At 44.1% G+C, this 21,429-nt stretch overlaps 1 protein-coding gene across 5 annotated transcripts in view; it reads right to left on the bottom strand.

Annotated features, from left to right (window-relative positions):
- Positions 1-659: 659 nt before the first annotated feature.
- LOC308401873 (protein NLRC3-like) overlaps positions 660-21,429 on the bottom strand; it is a 42,266-nt gene continuing 21,496 nt past the window's right edge. For 3 of the 5 annotated variants that reach the window (XM_080890323.1, XM_080890324.1, XM_080890325.1), the window contains exons 4-10: positions 12,228-12,306; positions 11,849-12,071; positions 9,880-11,686; positions 7,908-8,081; positions 6,830-7,003; positions 2,972-3,018; positions 660-2,823 (exon numbers count right to left, since the gene is read on the bottom strand). In XM_080890323.1, coding sequence (XP_080746449.1) covers positions 2,234-2,823; positions 2,972-3,018; positions 6,830-7,003; positions 7,908-8,081; positions 9,880-11,686; positions 11,849-12,071; positions 12,228-12,306 — 3,094 coding nt within the window. In that variant the 3' untranslated portion in view covers positions 660-2,233. Of the gene's footprint in view, positions 2,824-2,971; positions 3,019-6,829; positions 7,004-7,907; positions 8,082-9,879; positions 11,687-11,848; positions 12,072-12,227; positions 20,644-21,429 lie in introns of those variants that run through there. The other 2 variants (XM_080890327.1, XM_080890326.1) reach the window with 2 other exon arrangements.

The following is a 21,429-nucleotide window of genomic DNA, read 5'->3' as shown; positions in this document are numbered from 1 at the left end:
CCCTTTGTCTCTGTTATTGTTGGTCTTTAGTGAACAATATAAAGTGTCTTCATGAGACTGTTGCCTAATGTTCAAATGTAGATAACACCACCTGCACCAACCTGTTACACAGCACAACCCTCTGGTGTAGCTTTGGCTGGAGCACATATTGGCAGCTCCAGTGACATCACCACTCCATGGTGACATCATCTCTACAGACTGTGGCTGTTACATATCCTCACCTGGTAATAATAAGACTGTCCTCAGCTGCACACAGCTCCAAGATGAACAAACTGAAGTAAATACAAATTAGAGTTACGATAGATTGAAATCTTGTAATCAGAGCTAATTCTTAGTGAAACTCTCACAACATCATATCATGATCCTGGGTTAGTGTCTCGGTCTCAGATCACAACATCAGCACAGGCTTGGCTTGGGTGAGGTATTGAGTGGTTCTTGTCCATGACAGCTGCAGGTACAGTGCCATCAGCCATGCTGCACCACATGTCTGCCCAGGAACATTAGTGTGGCTAACCCTAACCCTGCTCGGGAGCAGGTTTTCTTTATGTAAACAGGATTAGATCGCGGCCACGCAGGTATGTCCGCGTCATTCATACGAAAGCAACAGCGATATTCCACCACTGTTGCACCATAAATAAATAACATCAATGTAACTAAAGTTAATGCAGCACTTGATCCTTTTATTGATGTCACACAGATACATACAGGTCATTTCCTAAAAAAGGGAAATGTACTATTAACATTCTATTACATGTATGTGATTATTACAGATGTAATTCATATTTCAGAGTAGTAATTGCAAATTACTTCGTGTAATCAAGATGAGAGACCACGGCTATAAAAGCGAAGGTGGATTTGGGAAGTCTGTCGCAGCCATGTCCTGTCCGTTTACGCGAGCCACCCATTGAGGAAGGTGCAAGATTGATAAGGAGAGTCCTCAGAATTCAGCGTATATTGCGGGACAGACAGGATCCTTTAGCTCAGCGCGACAGTGTGCTCATAGAGAGATATCGATTTTCCCGTGAGGGTATTATTCACTTAACCAACTTGTTGACGAGGGGGTGCTGGACCACTACCTGTCTTTTTTTGCTCTGCCCTTTTCTTGGTTGCTGTTATGTTGATGTTAGGTGCAGTGACTCCCAAGCTAGGCGAGTGGCTCCAGCAGATCCCGGGAACAACAGCAGAGATCTCTGTTCAGAAGAGCGCAGTCCTAGGAACAGCTAAGATACTGCGCAGGACCCTCAAGCTCCCATGGCCTCTGGTAGAGGACCCGAGCTTGAAGGATTGACCGCCCACAGGGGCGAGTGGGGAATTTATATATATATATATATATATAGCTGAACACAAAGTGCTTTACACTTGACATGCCAGAAATGATATATTGAACAAGTAAAAAAAAAAAGAAAATAATATAAAATAAAGAAAAAAGTATTGAAAAAAATAAGGTGATAATTTAAATGATATTTAAAATAATAAAATTAGCACAAATATCAAAAACAATAATAAAATAGTATAAAATGATAATTGGAATTACATTTAAAACAATAAAATCATCACATTAGATTAAAACATCAAAATCAGGGTCAGACTGTGTCATAAGCCAAAGTGTAAAGTGGACAATTAAGGGGTCTTTCTATTGTGCTGGGGCAGATTGTTACACTGATTAGGAGCAGCAATAGAGAAGGCCCTGTCCCCTCTGAGCTTTCTCTTGGACCTGGGTACCTCCAGGAGCAGCTTGTCAGCTGACCTGACAGACCTTGGGGGTGAGTAAGGATGCAGAAGCTCAGAGAGGTAAGTTGGGGCAACACCATTTAAAAATTTAAAAACAAACATGCCAATTTTAAAATGAACTCCAAGATATACAGGCAGCCAATGGAGTGAAGCGAGGATGGTAGCTATGTGCTCTCTTTTACGAGTTCTGGTTAAAAGTCGTGCAGCAGCATTTTGGACCAGCTGCAGACGAGAGAGAAGACACCGACTAACTCCAAAATACAGAGCATTACAGTAATCGAAACGAGATGAAATAAAAGCATGGATTACTGTTTCAAAATGCGGCCTGGATAAAATAGCCTTAAATGATAAAAACTGGACTTTACAGTAGCCCTAATTTGAGTGTTCAATTTAAAATCAAATTGGACACTCAAAATACAAAAACACAAATACAAAACACTGGGCCACCCAGGACCATGGCAGTTTCTGAGTGAAGGAGACATGTACAGACTGAACTATCTGTTCAACAGTCAAAGCTTTCTCTAACAGGAGCAGACTCTTTAGACTCTCCACAGAAGACAAACACTGAGGAACCAGGAAACAAGACTGTAAACCCAGGATAAAGAGGTTCAGTGAATGTGGTGTTGAAGGTGTGGAGGTGGATCAGAGTGTCAGAGGAGACTCTGTAGAAGGACAGAGTGCCAGCAGGACAGTCCACATACACTGCTACTCTGTTAGAGACAGAGGAGGAGGAGGAGGAGGAGGAGATGATGGGTGTTTCACTGTTTTTGTGCCTGACAGAGCAAGGACCATCATCAGAGCAGCTCAAATTCCAGGACTCCTCATTCCATCCAAACACACAGTCATAACTGTCTCCTTTCCTTCTGATTCTTCTGTAACTCACTGATATAAAAACGTCTCCACTCCACTCGACCTCCCAGTAACAGCGACCAGTCAGACCATTTCTACACAGTAACTGAGGGCAATAATCAAATCTGTCTGGATGATCAGGATATGACTGAACCTGATCCACATTTGTCACCTTCCTGTTGTTGTCAGACAGTTGGAGGTTTGTGTGCACTGTGTTTGTGTCGATTGTGAGTTGACAGGAATCTGATGGAGAGAACAAACACAATCCAGCTGCAGTTATTGATCCATCATCTGTTCATTGATTGACACTTTGATGATGACTCCTGACATGATGAAGATGGTTGAATGTGTGCTGCTTTGTTTTCATGAATCCCATTAAAAACACACTTACACTTCCTCAGACCTGGTCTCAACCATCGGACTCCAGCAGGCTCCACCCTGAAAGGAGGAGGGGGGTCAGAGCAGCACAGTCAGCATGCACACATGGACATTACATGGCTCTCATACACATACTGTTAGACACTGATAAAGGAACAGTCCAATATTTTCACAAGTACACTTCAATTCATGTGTGGATCAAATTGCTGATGGTTTGGGCTGATCCTGGCACTGCCAGTACACCACTATAATGAATGAGATATGACTAATTCACACTCTAAGCTTCATAACCTTTCTATTCCTCTTCTTTTTCTATGAGAGACACCCAGAATGGCTGAATGGCAGAAAGGCTGGACAGTCTGGATTTCCAATGACTCACATTGGACAATAACCTGCCTCAGTCCCACACAGAAGCTCCTCTCAGGCAACATCCTGGCTAAGATCAGAAGCAGATACATAATAGACTCAATATTTTAACAGGGCACAGAAAGGAATTGTCAGTAACACCAGAAGAGTGAGACATCAATTTCTGGTAGACAGAGCAGTCGCCTGAGAGTATAACCTGCGCACCACCTGGATTGACTATTTACTCGCTGCCCACACCTGGCTCCTGAAAGTATTGGAAACCTGGAAGCCTTGAACTATACAAGATGAACTGGACACTAAGAGTCTTCATCAGGAACTCAATGGGAATCTGTCAATCAACACTGGAGACCAACTTCAAGCCAAGCACAAGTCACTGTCATCTGTGTGATCTATCAAGGAAATGTCTTTCCACCACTGTTGTTCTTCCTGGGCCTGAAACCCCTCAATGAGACTATTAACAACACTAGCTACTGAAACAGGAATGTAGCAATCATTAGGTGCATTCTCTACGTGGCTGAAATCAAGTGGTCAGCCAAGAGTGAACGAGAGCTCAATTCACTGACCCACACCACTAGGATGTTCAGCAAAGACATTGGATTGTCATTCAGACTGAAGAAGTTTAGTTGGATGTAACAAAGAGAGGGAAGGTGGTCCTATTTAATGTTATTGTACTACCAGAAGGCAACATTGCAGATACTGAGGACAGATACAAGTACTTAGGAATCTCACAGGCAAATGGGAACCACAACTAAGCTGTTAGGAAATACCAGCACAAAGTCAGGCAAGAGTCAGCTGACTGGGAAAAACAAGATCTCGGTCATCAACACCTGTCCCTCTGCCAGTGATCAGGTACCCTGCTAGGATAATAAGGTGGCCAAAGGACAAGATAGAAGCCACTAGTGATGGGTCCAGCAACACTGACGCACCGGCGCATGTATGAGAGCGAAACCTGTATTGGTGCGTGTGTCACTTTAAGAAAAAGTCATGTGAACGACACAGCTGGATTATCGCTCATTGCCAACACGTCAAACTGTGTTTAAAAGGTACCGCCTCCACATCTGCCAACGGAATGAGTCGCCACCAAAAAACAAAATTGCTCTCGCGAAGAAAAAAAAAATACATATGTCTCTACAACAAAATGGAGCCCAAAAGAAAAAAGAAATGTTTCTGCTGTGTGGGATCATTTCGATCTTGTAACTGCAAATAAGGTAACTGTTTTTCTGTCTTTGTTTCAATGTAATCTATCAGAATAGGAAAAACAGTAAAGTGACTTGCAGTGTAAATTATTTATTTTATTTTATGCAGGTTAAATGTTGCATCTGTTCTGCGGAGCTTTCTTAACAAAAGCACCTCCTCAATGCTTAGGCATTACAGAGCCAAACATGAAAATGAGGAGACAAACACACCGAGAATGAACACGTCGGCCTATATAGACACTGAGCAGCATTATAATATATTTTTTTTTTATTAATATGTGTTTTATTATTTTTCAATCAAGCATCTAGGAAGATTGCTCTGGACCAGGCAGTCCTGAATTTTATTATAAAGGACTGCCAGCCCCTTAGTATTGTGGAGATTGTTGAAGAGAAACATTCCAAAATCAGAGGATCCTTTAACGTACTGGGGGAATAGGAAGACATCTTATCTGGACCTTTTCGACCTGGCTTTACAGTTTTTGTGTACCCCAGCTTCATATGTGCCCTGTGAGCTTGTGTTTTCCAAAGCTGGGGAAATGGTGTCAAAAAACACGCAATAGACTGAATGAAAAAGAATTGGATAAACTCATTTTTCTGAATAGAAATTTATAATAAACTCTGAGTCAATTACATTTAAATGGGTAATATTAGGGTTAGGGTATTAGGGTCACAATACTTTCATTTTAATTTTCACTTAATGTCATTCACAAAATATTTTAAAGATCACTACAATATTTGCAATGTAAAAGATATATAAAGTGATTCCATGGAAAGTACAATACCTTACAGTGTATACAAGTATGACTAGGTCATTGAATCAGTGTCTGTTGTGTGTCTCAAGTAAGTTGCCTGCAATGATATTTAAGGTGCAGCAGGGTCAGTATGGAGCAAAACAGCAACACTGTGTCGACACAGTATCGATACAGTTTGGAGAATGTGCTGAAACGCTTCACGAGGCCTCATCTACCCATCACTAGAAGTCACTGACATCAAGACAAGGACGCTCTTTACCATAAATGGAAGGTTTCACAGAAGGAAGAAGGCTAAGGACTGGTGAGCATCAGAACCACTGCCAAAACCCAATGTGTGCTCAATGAATACCTCAGGCAGCAGAAACCTAAGAACAAAAAGGAGCATGGAGAAGAACCATCATGGAAGGGCAGGCCTCCGCACGGTATGTACCACTAGCAGAGAGAGGAAGTGGATGACATCCAGAAATGCTTCCAGTGGTCAGACAAATCTGGTCTGAAAGATAGCACAAAGGCACCAATCTTGCCAGCACAGGAACAACTCTAAGGTGTAGATCAGCTCATTAGTCTCAGTGATGGTTGCTATTCAAATTGTCCAGAATGCTGCTTTCACATTATCTAGTACACAGGTGTCAAACTCCAGGCCTCGAGGGCCGCTGTCCTGCTTGTTTTCAAATTAACCTGCCTTTGTTGCTTCTTATTGGCAAAGCACACCTGATTCAGGTAATCAGCAGCAGGTAGGGCAGGGATATCTCAAAAACAAGCAGGATGCTGGCCCTTGAGGACTGGAGTTTGACACCCCTGAACTAGTGCATCTTCAGAGGGTACTTCACTTAAACTTTTTAACTGGCTACAGAGGGTCCAGGTTTCAAACTTCACCATGATCCTGTCATTTAGGTCAGCTACTCAACACTCCTTCTGCATGGGTAATGATAGTATCTCCCTCCTGACCTGCCCCTTGCCATAGCATTTCTTCATCAATTTCTAGACGTAAGAGCAGTTCCTTCTTCCAAATGTTGGAGCACTGAGGTACTAGTTGTTTCGCCATCAGTCTGGATTCCTGGGTATGGACAATTCCATAGGTCCCAGATCCTATTTGGCTGGGGTTACTCGGTAGAAGAATTCCAACAGCGCCCTGTTCTCATCTCTTGCCCACTTGTGCCTTTTACTTCCAGAAGCTCATTAGTGTGTCCTGGTTGCTCAACACCTGATGCAGACCTTCTAATTTTTTGGGTGACGTCCGGGCCAGTAGTGCTTCAGTTTAGCCTAGGGACCCATACTGGAAATATATATTTCTGTAGGGTTCTTTGTCTGTTAAAGTTATTTTACTATCATTCAAGACTAAGGATTGTTATTTTATTGTCATTGTATTGTTAGGCAGGAAACAATAATAGTATTTGGCACCCACATTGTGTGCAATACATAAAAAAAAATTGCAAAATGCCAAAAACATTTGAAGATACACATAAAGAATAAAAAAATTGTCCAAAGGTAACGTCAGTTTGAAATAAAAAAGAACATTTCCAGCTGTTCCTCCTCTACTGAACATTCTTGCCATACCTTAGAGTGTCCAGTCTCCAGCCTGGATTCTTTAGTCCAGCCGACAGCAACTTCATTCCTGAGTCTCCTGGATGATTGTAGCTCAGGTCCAGCTCTCGCAGATGTGAGGGGTTGGAGTTCAGAGCTGAGGCCAGATAATTACAGCCTTCCTCTGTGATCAGACAGCCTGACAAACTGCAGACACACAAAACAACAAGAAAAGTTATTTAACCCTTTAAGACCTACCATAGAACCAAGTCCTACAGGAATATAATGGGGTTTTTTTTTCCTGCAAATGCAAATCTTGCAAAGCCATATGTGGAAGGAAACTGTGACCTGGGACAAGCTAAATGAATAAGATGTGAGTACAACTACTCAAGTTTCATATGCAAAAAATAAATAAATAAATTGCGCTAGCTTATGCGGTTGCAATTTTACCGGGCTTTAAAAATAGTTGCGCAAAACGTAGCGTACCCGCTCCGACCGGCCTTAAAGTGTTAAAGTGGGGTTTTTTTTTTCGTTTTTTCTTTTTTAAATATTCCAGCCTTTTCAGATACAGTGACATTCATTCTGTACATGCATTCACCTTAATTTAACAGTATCCAGTGTTGAAGGGGTCCTGATATGTAAAGGAAGTTTATTTCACAGTTTCTGTATGATGATTAAACAGATTGTGGTGTTAAGCCAGAATGTTAGAGCCAGAATGTTAGAGATTGTGTCAATGTTAACATTGACACATTCTCTTATGAGCAACAGTTTGTGAGAATGGGAGGACTCATTGCAAAGATCTTGCCTTTGCCATTGCCTGTTTCTGTTTCTGAAAGGGGCTGGGTCAACATCCAGTTGATTTAGAACTCTTGCACTTTAATTTAAAATCACAGGACTCAACCAAATGATTAGAAATTAAGCGACAGACAAAATGAAACTTGACATGTGAGACTAACATGAAAACATTAAAATGATAGATTATGTCATCTTTAGCGTTAAATAATGCCATTTTTGCATCATATCTGAAGTCTTACATTAGTAAGCCGTTTCAGACTCAAAAGAACAACGAACTGATTTTACATTGTTATAATTTTAAAAGACTGAAACTGACCTTAGTGTTTCCAATATACAGTTCAGACTGCTCACTCCAGCAGAGAGAACTTTCACTCCTGGATCCTGCAGGTTGTTGTTACTCAGATCAAGCTCTCGTAGATGACAGAATTGGGAGCTGAGAACTGAGGACAGAGCTTCACAGCTCCTCTCTGAAAGATTACACCAGTTCATCCTGAAGAAACATTGATATATGTAGTCACATAAAAGGAACTTTAATATTGTCTGGATAAGACAAGACAAAACGACTGGAAGTGTTGTGAAAACTTTTATAGTTAACTCTGTGGCAAACACAAAAAATTAAATTTACTCAACAACAATAATATGCATCTACATAAATGAAAAACAGTGAGGAGCTGGTAGATTTAATGATAGTAGTTCAGTATCAAGTGATGCAGGCATACACTACTGGTGGCCAATTTAGTAATTCTGTTGCTAGGCAACAGTAATCATAGATTAAAAACAATGCAGCAAATAAAAGGGGACAAATAATACTTCATTATAACTCTCTTTTTGGTTTGTTGCTTTTATTCGGGGACTTCACAGTCCTTATGCTGGGGCTTCATGCACCCCATCATTATTATTATTATTTTCTTAACCTAACAGAAAAATGTTTTATCTCTTCCTTCTTCCTTTTCTTCCTTCTCTAAGGCTACTTTATCACCCCCTTTCTTATGATGGACCACTTTCAGGAAACATGCTTAAGTGCATTACTGAATAACATCATTTCTGGTTTTCTATTTGGAAATCGAAAATTGAACTTGACTTTGAGAAAAGAAGATAGTAAAGGAGGATCAGACTTCTGTTCTTATTTGTGAAGTGTTACTTGAGGTTCGTGGTGTTGACATCAGAATTTAGATGAGAGAGGAATGCTTCACTGAGGACAGTAATGTTTCTCAACCACAAACTTAAAGTACTTTAAAATGACTGAGCAAAGAAATAAACTGTCTTGACACATGCAATGTAGTGACTGTGATTTACTTCACCAACAGCTGTAGAGCCTGAGGATATGCAATCAACAGTAATGTTGATTATAACACAAAGGGCAAACTTAATTTTTTAACTCTCTGAGAGCTTAATCAGAGAGAGAGGAAAGTAATAGAATTTGTATAGTCAAATTCAACATGTTAACAGCAATGGCTCAATTCTTAACACTGGTTTACAACATGATAGACCAAGTGGGGTTTCACTATATGGAAATTCTGTGGTGTTTTTTGCGCTTCCTTGGTTTCTCTAAAAGGTGTTTTTTTCTTCTTCGAGACATAGACAAGGGTAGGGCTGAATATATGTGCGTAGAGCATCGTTGTAAAGGCCTGGAAGTCCCGAGGTCAAAATGGGAGACGCCCCGTAGGGTGGTGGAGAATGACCGAGCTAAGATCCTGTGGGACTTCCAGATACAGACAGGCAAAATGGTGATGGCTAACCTACTGGACATAGTTGTGGTAGATAAACGGAAGAAGACGGACGTAGTGATAGATGTAGTGTTTCGAATGACAGCAACATCAGGAAGAAGGAACACAAGAAGCATGAGAAATACCAAGGGCTCAGAGTAAAGCTCAAGAAAATGTGGAGAGTGAAGGTAACAGTGGTCCCAGTGGTAACTGGAGTGCTACGCGTAGTGACTCTCAAGCTAGGCGAGTCGCGCCAGAAGATCCCACGAGCAACATCAGAGATCTCTGCCAAAAAGAGTGCAGTCCTAGACACAGCTAAGATACTGCACAGGAACCTCAAGCTCCCATGGCTCTGGTAGAGGACCCGAGCTTGAAGGACAGACCAGTCGAGAAACTGAACAGACACTGTACCTTATTAAAAAAAAGAAAAAAGCTCTAGTTGCTGTTTTTCAAAAATACAGAAAACACCATCAACTAAGTTGCATTTAAAATAATAATAATAATAATAATAATAATAATAATAATAATAATAATAATAATAATAATAATAATAATGATAACATCCAAAACAAAATTCCTTACAGAGCTTTGTTGGAGGCTTTGACCACTGTTAGAAATTTCAAAAGAGCCTCCTCTGAAGCAGAATATTTCTTCAGGTCAAACACATCCAGATCTTCTTCTGATGACAGTAAGATGAAGACCAGAGCTGACCACTGAGCAGGAGACAGTTTATCTGTGGAGAGACTTCCTGATCTCAGGGACTGTTGGATCTCCTCCACTAGAGAACGATCATTTAGTTCATTCAAACAGTGGAGCAGATTGATGCTTTTCTCTGCAGACAGATTCTCACTGAGCTTCTTCTTGATGTACTGGATTGTTTTCTTGTTTTTATGTGAGCTACTTCCTGTCTGTGCCAGTAGATCTTGTAGGAGAGTTTGATTTGTCTGCATTGAAAGACCCAGGAGGAAGCGTAGGAACAAGTCCAGTTGTCCATTTGGACTCTGTAAGGCCTTGTTCACAGCACTCTGGTGGAGATGTTTTAAGTTGTTTAAGTTCTTTTCAAATGATTTAGACTTCTGGGTTACAGTTTGAATTTCTTCGAGCAGATTGACTCCAGAGTTGATGAAGGTCCGATGGACATGAAGAGCAGCCAGAAACTCCTGAACACTCAGATGGATGAAGCAGAACACCTTGTCCTGGTACAGTCCTCTCTCCTCTTTAAAGATCTGTGTGAACACTCCTGAGTACACTGAGGCTGCTCTGATATCGATGCCACACTCTGTCAGGTCTGATTCATAGAAGATCAGGTTTCCTTTCTGCAGCTGATCAAAAGCCAGTTTTCCCAGAGACTCCATCATCTTCCTGCTCTCTGGACTCCAGTGTGGATCTGTCTCAGCTCCTCCATCATACTTGACCTTCTTCACTTTGGCCTGAACCACCAGGAAGTGGATGTACATCTCAGTCAAGGTCATGGGCAGCTCTCCTCTCTCCACAGTTTTCAACACATCCTCAAGAACTGTAGCAGTGATCCAGCAGAAGACTGGGATGTGACACATGATGTGGAGGCTTCGTGATGTCTTGATGTGGGAGATGATCCTGCTGGCCTGCTCCTCATCTCTGAATCTCTTCCTGAAGTACTCCTCCTTCTGTGGGTCAGTGAACCCTCTTACCTCTGTCACCATGCCAACACAGTCAAGAGGGATCTGATTAGCTGCTGCAGGTCGTGTGGTTATCCAGAGGCGAGCAGAGGGAAGCAGGTTCCCCCTGATGAGGTTTATCAGCAGCACATCCACTGAGGTGGACTTTCTAGGGTCAGTTAGGATTGTAGTTTTGTGGAAGTCCAGAGGAAGTCGACACTCATCCAGACCATCAAAGATGAACACAACCCGGAAGTCCTCAAAGCTGCGGAGTCCTGCTTTTTTAGTTTCAATAAAGAAGTGATGAACAAGTTCCACCAAGCTGAACTTTTCCTCTTTAAGCAAATTCAGTTCTCTGAAAGTGAATGGAAATATGAACTGGATGTCCTGGTTGGCTTTGTCTTCAGCCCAGTCAAGCACAAACTTCTGTGTTAAGACTGTTTTCCCAATGCCAGCCACTCCCTTTGTCAGCACTGTTCTGATTGGTTTATCTCTTCCAGGTGAGGCTCTAAAGATGTCTTCTTGTCTGATGGTTGTTTCTGGTCTGTCTGGTTTCCTGGATGCTGTTTCAATCTGTCTGACCTCATGTTCATCATTGACCTCTGCAGTCCCTCCCTCTGTGATGTAGAGCTCTGTGTAGATCTGATTCAGAAGGGTTGGGTTTCCTGCTTTAGTGATGCCCTCAAACACACACTGAAACTTCCTCTTTAGCTTGGACTTGACGTGACGCTGATAAACTGCAGCACAAAGTTCTAAGAAAAAAGAAAAAAAAGTAGAATATAAGTTCATGTGTTTCAAAATGCACATAATTTAAATACCCCAAGGATCGAATGAGAGCATGTTTGGTCCATGTTGAGGCATTAATAAATGTTCCACTTACACAACAGATTAAATTGTCAAATAAATTATCTTACTGCTTTGCAGACGCTCAGCAAGCTCATCCTGCTTCATCACCCTTAGGAAGTCCAGTGTGATCTTCAGAAGTGCCTCTCTGCTGTTCTTCCTCGTCTGTTCTTCTTCTTCTTCACCCCCCATCTCTCTCTGCTTCTCCAAACATTGGTGGTAATCTGGGCACACAACCTTCTGGATCATTTTCAACTCGTTCTTTACAAAAGTGATGATGTTCTCCTCCAGCAGCTGGAACAGAATATTATGAATGACCCAATCAGACTGAAATCATGGAGCCAAACATCAGATCTATGTTGGAAACACTGACAACCCACTATTCTACAAAGAGCAGCATGGAGATAATTGTTAACAGAATAGATTTAAAATAGATGTACATATAAAAACCTTAAATATGGAGTCCATGTCTGCTTGATGCTGTTTAATGGACTGAGTACTGGGAACCTCTGAGCTTTCCTGGTAAATTCTGTTGAGCAGGAAGACTAATTTCAAGAACACTGTAAATTCCCAGTAAGTGACATTTCAACAAAGACAATACTTTAGATAACTCCTTGTACTTTTAAATATTTATGAGTTATTTTGATTCCATTGAAAAATCAACAGCTTAGGTTTGTATTTTGCTTTAAATAAAATGCTTTCAGTTTCCTCAAGGCATTTGAACTTCAGAAAACTGAAGTTGTACTGTCATGTGAGTCAGTGTGAGTGTTTAAACCTTTAAAATACAATTCCAATCAAATGGTTAGACACACCTTTTCATTTAATTGTTTGTCTTTATTTTCATGACTATTTACATTGTAGATTCTCACTGAAGGAATCAAAACATGAATGAAAATTATGTAGTAAACAAAACAGTGTGCTCAAATAACTCAAACCATATTTGAGATTTTTTACAATAGCCACCCTTTGCTTTGATTACTGCTTTGCACTTGGCATTCTCTGAATGAGCTTCATGATGTAGTCAGTTTAAATGGTTTTCCAGCAGTCTTGGAGGTGTTCTCAGAAAGGCTGAGCACCTGTTGGCCCTTTTTGCCTTCACTCGGTCCATCTCATCCAAACCTTCATCCCCACATGTAAGGGCACCCCCCTTACATGTGGGGTCCCTCAAGGATCTATCCTGGGCCCAGTATTCGTTTCCCTTTACATGCTCCCATTAGGCTCTATTTTTAGAAAACATGGAATCTCATTTCACTGTTATGCCAATGATTCTCAAATTTACTTTTCTCTTAAAAAGATTGTGGTTTTTATTAGATTTTTGGAATGTAAATGACCAAAAAACTGAGATTGTACTATCTGGACCTTCTGACCCTCGCTTGTCTCTGAAGGTTGACCTTGTTTCCTCTGGAAAAGTCCAGAAATCGCTTTGCAAAGAATCTGGCAGTGCTCTTTGATAGTAGCTTTTCATTTGAGAAACAAATTAATTCTGTTGTAAAAGCCAGCTTCTTCCAGCTCAGGGCACAAGCAAAAACTAAGAACATTTTGTCATTTGCTGACTTCGAGAAAGTGATGCGTGCATTTCCTTCATCCAGGCTTGACTACTGCAATAGTCTTTATTTTGGTATCAGCCAGGCTCTGCTGTCTCGTCTTCAGCTAGTTCAGAATGCTGCAGCTATTCTTGACAGGCACTCGTAAACATGACGATATATCCCCAGTCTTGGCTCATTAACACTGGCTTCCAGTACATTGTAGAATTGATTTTACGATTTTATTGCTTGTTTTTAAATCTCTAAATGGATACACTCCGGCATACCTCTCTGATCTGTTCACTAAAAATACTCCTAATAGAGCTCTCAGGTCAGCTGATAAGTTGCTTCTAGTGGTCCCTAGAAGCAGGCTAAAAAACAGAGGAGATCAGGCCTTTGCGATTGCTGCACCCAATCTTTGGAACAGTCTGCCACTTGAAATGAGGATCTCTTCAACACTTGACATTTTTAAAAACCGTTTGAAAACAAATTTTTACTCTCTAGCTTTTTGTTTTGGTCTTTGTGTGTGTTTGGTCTACTTCTTACTTTTTAACTATGTACAGGACTTTGGTCAATCTGTGTTGCTTTTAAATGTGCTTATAAATAAATTGCTTGATTGATTGAAACCTTCTCGACTGGGTTAAGGTGAGGTGACTGTGGAGGCCATGCCATCTGGCAGAGTACTCCATCACTCTCATTCTTGGTCAAATAGCTGGTGGGAGCCATGCATGTAGAGACCATGCGTTCACCTTTCTGTGTCTCACAAAGACGCGGAGGATGGAACCAAGGATCTAATATTTGGACTCATCAGACCATAGAGCCAAGAAATACCGTTCCTTGTATTTCTTGGCCCAAACAAATTTCTTTTTCCTGTTGCTTTTCCTTAGTCATGGTTTCTTAATAGCTATTTGACCATAAAGGTCTGATTTTTGCCATCTCCTCTAAAGAGCTGATGTAACAAAGGGCATCCATCACCCACCAGAAATGAGTCTGACTTATTGCTCGATATGAAGAAGAAGCTCTTGAAACGGTTCTATAAGGATCAAATGGCCCTTAGCAATGGGCCAGACACCCCATCCTCCCCAAGAACATCCCACATGACACTCCGAGGGACACGGTCAAATGCTTTCCTCAAAGTCCACAAAATACATGTTTACTTTTTGCGCAAACTTCAATGCACCCTCTAGTATCCTCAAGAGGGTAAAGGTCCAGTGTTCCACGACCACGATGAAAATGGCATTGTTCCCCCTGTATCCAAGGTTTGAGTAACAGATGAACCAGCACCCTGGCATAGACTTTCCCAGGGAGGCTGAGGAGTATGATACCACTACAATTGGAACACACCCTTCAGTCCCACTTGTTAAGGTTGACGGACAGCTATGGATATCCGTCGACAGCTATCGACCTCACTGAGCCATAGCCATAGCTACTGATTGGAAGGTTGGTGGTTCTATCCTGCATGCCAAATATCCTTGGGCCAGATACTAACCCCATGTTCATCGGAGTGTGAATGCGTGTCAGTGTTGGTTAGTTTGGACTTGTGTTTAGCAGTGCTTGTATGAGTGGGTGTGATTGGGGTGAATGAGGCTTATTGTATTGTACTCCGGGAGATTAGAAAAGCGCTATATATGTATCAGTCCATTTACCATTCACGTGCCGGCGCTTCCAAATCACCAATTTCACCAACACAGCTAACATAACTAACATAACACAGCAACAAGATGCAGCGACCCAGAGTCTCCATTTCATTTCAACATTTTAGTTGAAAGTGCAGACTTATGTTAAATAATACATTCACTGTGGTATTTACTGCGGGAACAAATGGTAATGTAGATGAGTCTGGTGTGGAACAACAGTCCTAGGTTCAGCTATCTCTACAGGTGACACATTCATATCAGCTAAATCAAAGAAAATACTGTGAGCATTACAAGAATCAGAGGGCTCAAAAACACAAAGGTTACTAGCGAGAGCAACCGGTGAATGATCTGACACTGAGGTGCCTCACTGTACAGTGTCTCTGGAGTCCAAACAAAAGGTGACGGAATTAAAATGCTGGTATTAGCCTATTCGTTGTAGCAAGCTAGCCTTGTAACAGCCACTATGGTGTGGTGTCCCTTTAAGACACCCAAGTCCAACCAACTTAGACATTCACATTACTCACACTCTCATTACACATACATATAGGATCTTGGGGGTGGGCACGATACACGGAGTCCAAAGTACCATCAGGGTGTACACCCCACCCCTGGCATCGTTGCCCACCTCTCAATTTTAAATACACGTAGACATTGAGGGCTAGCAGGAGGGACCATGCGCTTACCTGCTGCTCTCTGGCAGGTAGCTCCAAGCCCTCCTGGGTTTTAAATGCACCTTAGAACACACATGCATCAACATTACAATGAGCGGGTGGAGGGAGGTTCGGAGTCTTCTCTCACCCCCGTTCTCTGCGACCTGCTGGAGCAGGGGGGCTAGGACTAGGAGGAGGAGTTGGCCGTCCGGCTGCGGTCTGGAGTGTGGAGCCTTCCTGCTGCTGCGGAGTCGGGGCGGTCTGCCTCCCCCCACCGCAGGGAAAAGGGAAACACCACCTGGGTCTGGGTGCAGTTCCCCCCTCCAGGGGCGGGGGCACCTAGACCCGGTTTGTAGAGTACGCTTGGGGAGTGTGATCGTGTGTACAACGTCTCTTTATGTCTGTCTCCACGTTGGTTGAGTGTGGAGTAAGTGCATATGAGAGCATGAGGGTGGGAATGGATGTTTGTATCTGTGTGTGCCTGTATGTCTGTGTCTATATGTCAGGTTGGGTGTCAGACGCCACCTCTCTGGGGACATCTCAGGCCCTCCAAGGTTTGGAGGCCTATCTCCCCCTACCACCACTTCCCCTGCCAGTGGCGGACCCCCTCAGACATCGGTGCGTTGGTGGTTCTTTGTGTCCGGGGATGGGCGTCCAGGTACACACCGGCTCACTCCTTGGCGGCCGCTTATCGGGGCCTGGAGCCTGGGGCTCGCTCGGGCCACTTCGGAGGTGGGGTGCCCCCGGCCTCTCGGCCTGGGGCTCGGTCACTCAGGCGCAGCTGGCTGCCGGCGGAGCTCACGGGCGCGTCACTGCAACTCCCCCTGGCTTCTGCTCCGCGGCTGCTGAGTGAGCCCTCATCTGGGACTCTCCTCAGCTCTTTCCGGGACAGTGGCGCAGCTGCCCCTCTGTTGGTCTTCCTTGCTCTCTTGTGTTCTGGGGGCCTCTGGATGTCTGGAGTTTTGATCTCCTCCACACCTGCTTCACGCCCTGGAGGACGGGGCTGTGGCCCCCCCACACCCTCTAGCAGATTATTACATGAAGGAACCTTTTAAAAAAACAAAAAACAAGCGCGTCCATGCTCACAGGTGTACACACGGGTGATCACACCCACAAACTACACCCTTTTTGGCTCCTACCTCAAAGCACACTGTGTTCTGTTGATCTTATGTGCTGCACAATAATGTTTAACATTTAGTATTTACTGTCATATTCCCATATATCATTGTGATGTTGTTTATTCTATTACTCTTGTTCTCTTCTGCTTGCTTTCTTTTTTCTTTCTCAGCAGGTGATCCAGGTGATCGATATATGCATTTTTTTTTCTCTGCCCGTTCTGTTGGTTTTTGTCTTTTGCCCTTCTCCCCCGTCCCTCTTCTCAGCTGTTTCTCTTTCCCTCTTTCTTTCTCCCCTTCTTTCCCCCAGTCAGGTCTGTCCCGTATTCAGCAAGTGAAAATAAAATAAACAATAAAAGGTAAATCAAATGGACCATTACGGCAAGGCTGGGATGGTCAATTTGGTAAAGTAAATCCGTTGGGCATCTTTCTTCGCCTTTAGACAATAATTCTGATGGCAAAAGAGCCAAACGGGACAGGCAAAAAAAACCCAAAAAAAAAACATCTTATCCTGCTGACCATGTATGGAAGCTGGTTAAGTCTGGCCTGTACCTTTGCTGTGTTCGGCTGGGGACAGCCTTTGTTTAACCCGGGGGGAATATGTAACAGCCACTATGGTGTGGTGTCCCTTTAAGACACCCAAGTCGAGGGTTGATGGTGTCATCAGTTTGTGTTACTGCTCTCTCTCTCTCTGGAATTATGAGGACACGTGTCTGCACGCTCGTGCTTAACGAGGGACGGATTTATGTTTTCTTCTCCAGACCTTTTTTTGTTTTTGTTTGCAATGCTTGGGTTGTATGAACGCTGGGCGTTATGTTGTTGAGCCGCAGCCGTACAGCCGGGCTTTTATATGGTTGTTGAAGAAGGCGTATTAAAGAACCACCGTGGATTACCGATACCAGCGTGGGTGTGTGCTCTTCCGACTAGCCTGCTAGGTGTTTTGCCACCTCCTCTCAACCACGCAACACAACCCAATGTTACAGCCTGAAGCTAATATTTGCTAAATTTAGGGATACCGTGTCTCTTTAGGAGTTGGAGACCGGTGTTTTAGGAGCGGCACAAGATCTCATCAACAGGCAGTGTTGGTGAGTAACGTAATACATGAACCGGCGTTACGTATTTAAAATACAAAATATGACTAAATGTATCCATTACAGTTACTGTTCAATAGGTGATATTGAAAATACAGTTAGTTTGTTGAAATAAATGGATTACATGGCGGTATTTTCCTGTTTCATATGTTAGGCTATTGTCTCTCTATTTTTGGTTATTCCACGCCGGTGGAAACCCAAAAAAAAAACACGCAATAAGAGGCTCTAAAAATTATTATACAAAAATGATTTAATATGAAGGCAATAGCAGAGTGTTACAGGCATCGCCCTAAACAATGTAGCCTCATGGGCAGTGTAGTCAATGCTGCAGGGAGAATGGACTGCCATAACCGTTGTGTGTCTGTGAGCGAGGGTGTCAGGGTTCCTGGGTCGTTGACCCAGTGATTTCAGTTTGTTCATGTTCAGTTTAGTTCACCACATTAATGTTCTCTCTTCCTGTTTTTTCCCCGTGTCAGCTTGTCTCCCATGTCATTAGTCAGATTATGTTCAGCCCTGTACTCACCTCGGCTCAACAGAGGCTCCCGTGCCAGAGGCTCGGACGTGCACCCCGCCCGCTTCCTCCTCCCAGGGAAAGCGGCGCACACGCCGCCATAAAATGGACTATTTCCAGCAATACCCGGTGGTGAGTTCCAGTGACTGTTTTCCACCCTCATTTGACCCGCCACTTAAACCCAATAATAAACCCATCTCTCATTCATGGGATGTTTCCCTCCTGGAGGATTCTGTGGACTGGGAAGATTTGTTCTGCTCTGCTCCCCCAAAGACTGTAAATAGTGGTGGCAGAAGGACCAGCATAATCCCTGAAAAACTTAGCAGATTCACTCACCCAGTCGTTATTTCCACTCCTATCAGTCAGCCTACACCCACTCCAGTGCCAGCTCCCAGGAGGAGGGCAGCTGCGACCCAGTCTACCTCCACACCCGCTCCTGTTTCTCGGGTGGGGGTGACTGGTGTCCAGCCACCTCCCGTGCCTGTCCCAGCGCCCAGGCTGTGGGCAGCCAGAACCCAGCCTGACCCCCCTAGAGGCGAGGCAGAGCTAACCGGTTCAGCTGCTACTTCACCACTTCATCCACCTCCTGACCCAGCCTTTCACGCCCTCGCACTATCCCTAGTTAGATTAGCTGAACTGTCCCCTGCCCAGGCACCAGCCTTACTAGCCCAAGCTGTAATTTTATCTCCGTCACTAGCTCAGTCTGTAGCTCAGCCATGAGCCACACCAACCTCGGCTCCGTCGTCAGCCTCGCCTACCTCTGTTCATCCCTTAGCATCTCCACTCCAGTCAGTTCCCTCACCTGCTGTTCAGCTTTCAATTCAGTCAGTTCCCTCATCTGCTGCTCAGCTTCCAGCCCCGTCAGTTCACTCACCTGTAGCTCAGTCCGCTCCTGTCCAGTCACCAGTAGCTCAGTCCGCTCCTGTCCAGTCACCTGTAGCTCAGTCTGCTCCTGTCCAGTCAGTCCAGTCTGCTCCTGTCCCCCAGTCGCCCGTCCTCCAGCCTGTCCAGTCTGCCGCCCAGTGCCCTGTAGTCCAGTCGCCTCCTGTTTCCCAGTCACCTGTCCACCATCCCGTTCAGTTCCCGGACCTGCAGCCACAGCACCCAGAGCCAGCTGTGAGCTCTCCTGCTCCTCAGCCAGGGGTTTCCGCACCCGCTGGCCCGGCCACTCCTCAGCCAGGGGTTTCCGCGCCCGCTGGCCCTGCCTGTCTCCAGCCAGAGGCTTCTGCGCCTACTGGCCCTGCCTGTCTCCAGCCAGAGGTTTCCGCGCCTACTGGCCCTAACTGTCTCCAGCCAGAGGCTTCTGCGCCTATCGGCCCTGCCTGTCTCCAGCCAGAGGCTTCTGCGCCTACTGGCCCTGCCTGTCTCCAGCCAGAGGCTTCCGCGCCTACTGGCCCTGCCTGTCTCCAGCCAGAGGCTTCCGCGCCGCCTGGTCCAGCCTCCGTGTCTTCGTCCACGCCTGGTCCGGCCTCCGTGTCTTTTTTTCTTTTGGCCGTCGAGTGCCGGCCTTTGAAGGGGGGGGGTCCTGTCAGGGTTCCTGGGTCGTTGACCCAGTGATTTCAGTTTGTTCATGTTCAGTTTAGTTCACCACATTAATGTTCTCTCTTCCTGTTTTTCCCCGTGTCAGCTTGTCTCCCATGTCATTAGTCAGATTATGTTCAGCCCTGTACTCACCTGTTTCCAATCATTGTCATCATTCAACCTGTGTATTTAAGTTCCTCGGTTTCACCAGTTCTCTGTTGTGTCATTGATGTTCTGTTGTCGTTTCCACCTGCGTTCAGCCAGCCGGCCATTCAGTCTTTGAGTCAGTCCTTCAGTCAGTCGTCCAGCCAGCCAGCCATTTTCTCCCTTTGTTCTGTTCATCCACTCCTCATAATAAATCTTCACCTACCTGCGAGTCCTGCGTTTGGGTTCCTTCTTCCTCGCCTCCACACAACGCCTGACAGAGGGAAGGAGAAAAAGAAAATGTACGAGCTGTCACGAAGCAGAAACGGGAGCTGGAAGCATGTAAATATAATAATAACCACTGCAGCCAAAAAGAGTGCCTGACGAGTCCAGCTGTAAGTAAACTGTTAAGACTCGACTGTACGACTCAACTCCTCCCCCTTTGTGAGTGTTGACGCTTCATCTCTTTGCTCTTTAAATGCTTTGCTTCTTTTATTGATTTTTATTGATTTTTATGCTGATTTTTTCCCTTTTTTCCATATGAGCTTACCTGCGATAGTTTCTGGACACTTATAGATCATTAGGATTAAAGTGTTCTTAACAGAAACAGCAACATTTTTATAGTTACCTTATCCTCAGCGCTCCGTGTGTCTGTGGCCTAGACACAGCTGAAGCCTGATTACAGCGTCTGGGCACCGAGCAGCCTCAATAGCCTGAAAAGGTGCTAACCGCTAGGCTAACTAGCAACAAGATGCCTTCCCTCTCCACAGATGACTACCACAGCCTCCTGCAGAAGATTGCAGTACTGGAGACAAAAATTCATCGCTTAGAAGTAAACGTAGAGGTAAATGGACTGTGTGGAAATGAAACAACCTTGCCTTTGATTCAAAACAATGGCGACGAGCAAGCTAGTACACAGCTAAGGAGCACAGATAACATGACCAAGAAAGTAGACTTTGTGCACTATTATAAATCCTCAAGCGATAATCCCCCCTTGGACTGTCTTGGTGCAAAACCAAGACATAAATCATGTCTTCTGGAAGGGGGAGGACGTATCACAGGCAGGGCACAGCGAGCTGAAATCTCTGAAACCGACTGGCCTTCACTTCCTACGAGACAGAGAAGCTCTTCTACCCCTGTATACGAGAGGAAACAGGACTGGACAACCGTGAATAGGAAGGTTAACAACAAACCTCCAAAACAACTGAATGTGAAACTGCAGAACAGATTTGCTCCACTATCAAAGGACCCTGGATCTATATCGGACAACCATCCATCTAAAAGCAGCGAAGTAAAGTCCGAAAATCTTTTGAAAAGTAAAAGGCCACAGGAAAAGCTAAAAGCTAGGCCTGAAACTCTGATTGTGGGTGACTCTGCCGTAAAGGATGTACAAAGGATGTGCGGTAAGAACACTAAAGTCCTCTGCTTTCCTAAGGATATGGTCAACAACCTGAAGGAGA

The sequence above is a fragment of the Rhamphochromis sp. 'chilingali' genome (genome assembly GCF_963969265.1).
Source record: "Rhamphochromis sp. 'chilingali' genome assembly, chromosome: 9".
Taxonomy (NCBI): domain Eukaryota; kingdom Metazoa; phylum Chordata; class Actinopteri; order Cichliformes; family Cichlidae; genus Rhamphochromis; species Rhamphochromis sp. 'chilingali'.
Note: the sequence above shows the minus strand (reverse complement) of the source record. Positions and strands in the feature narration are given on the sequence as shown.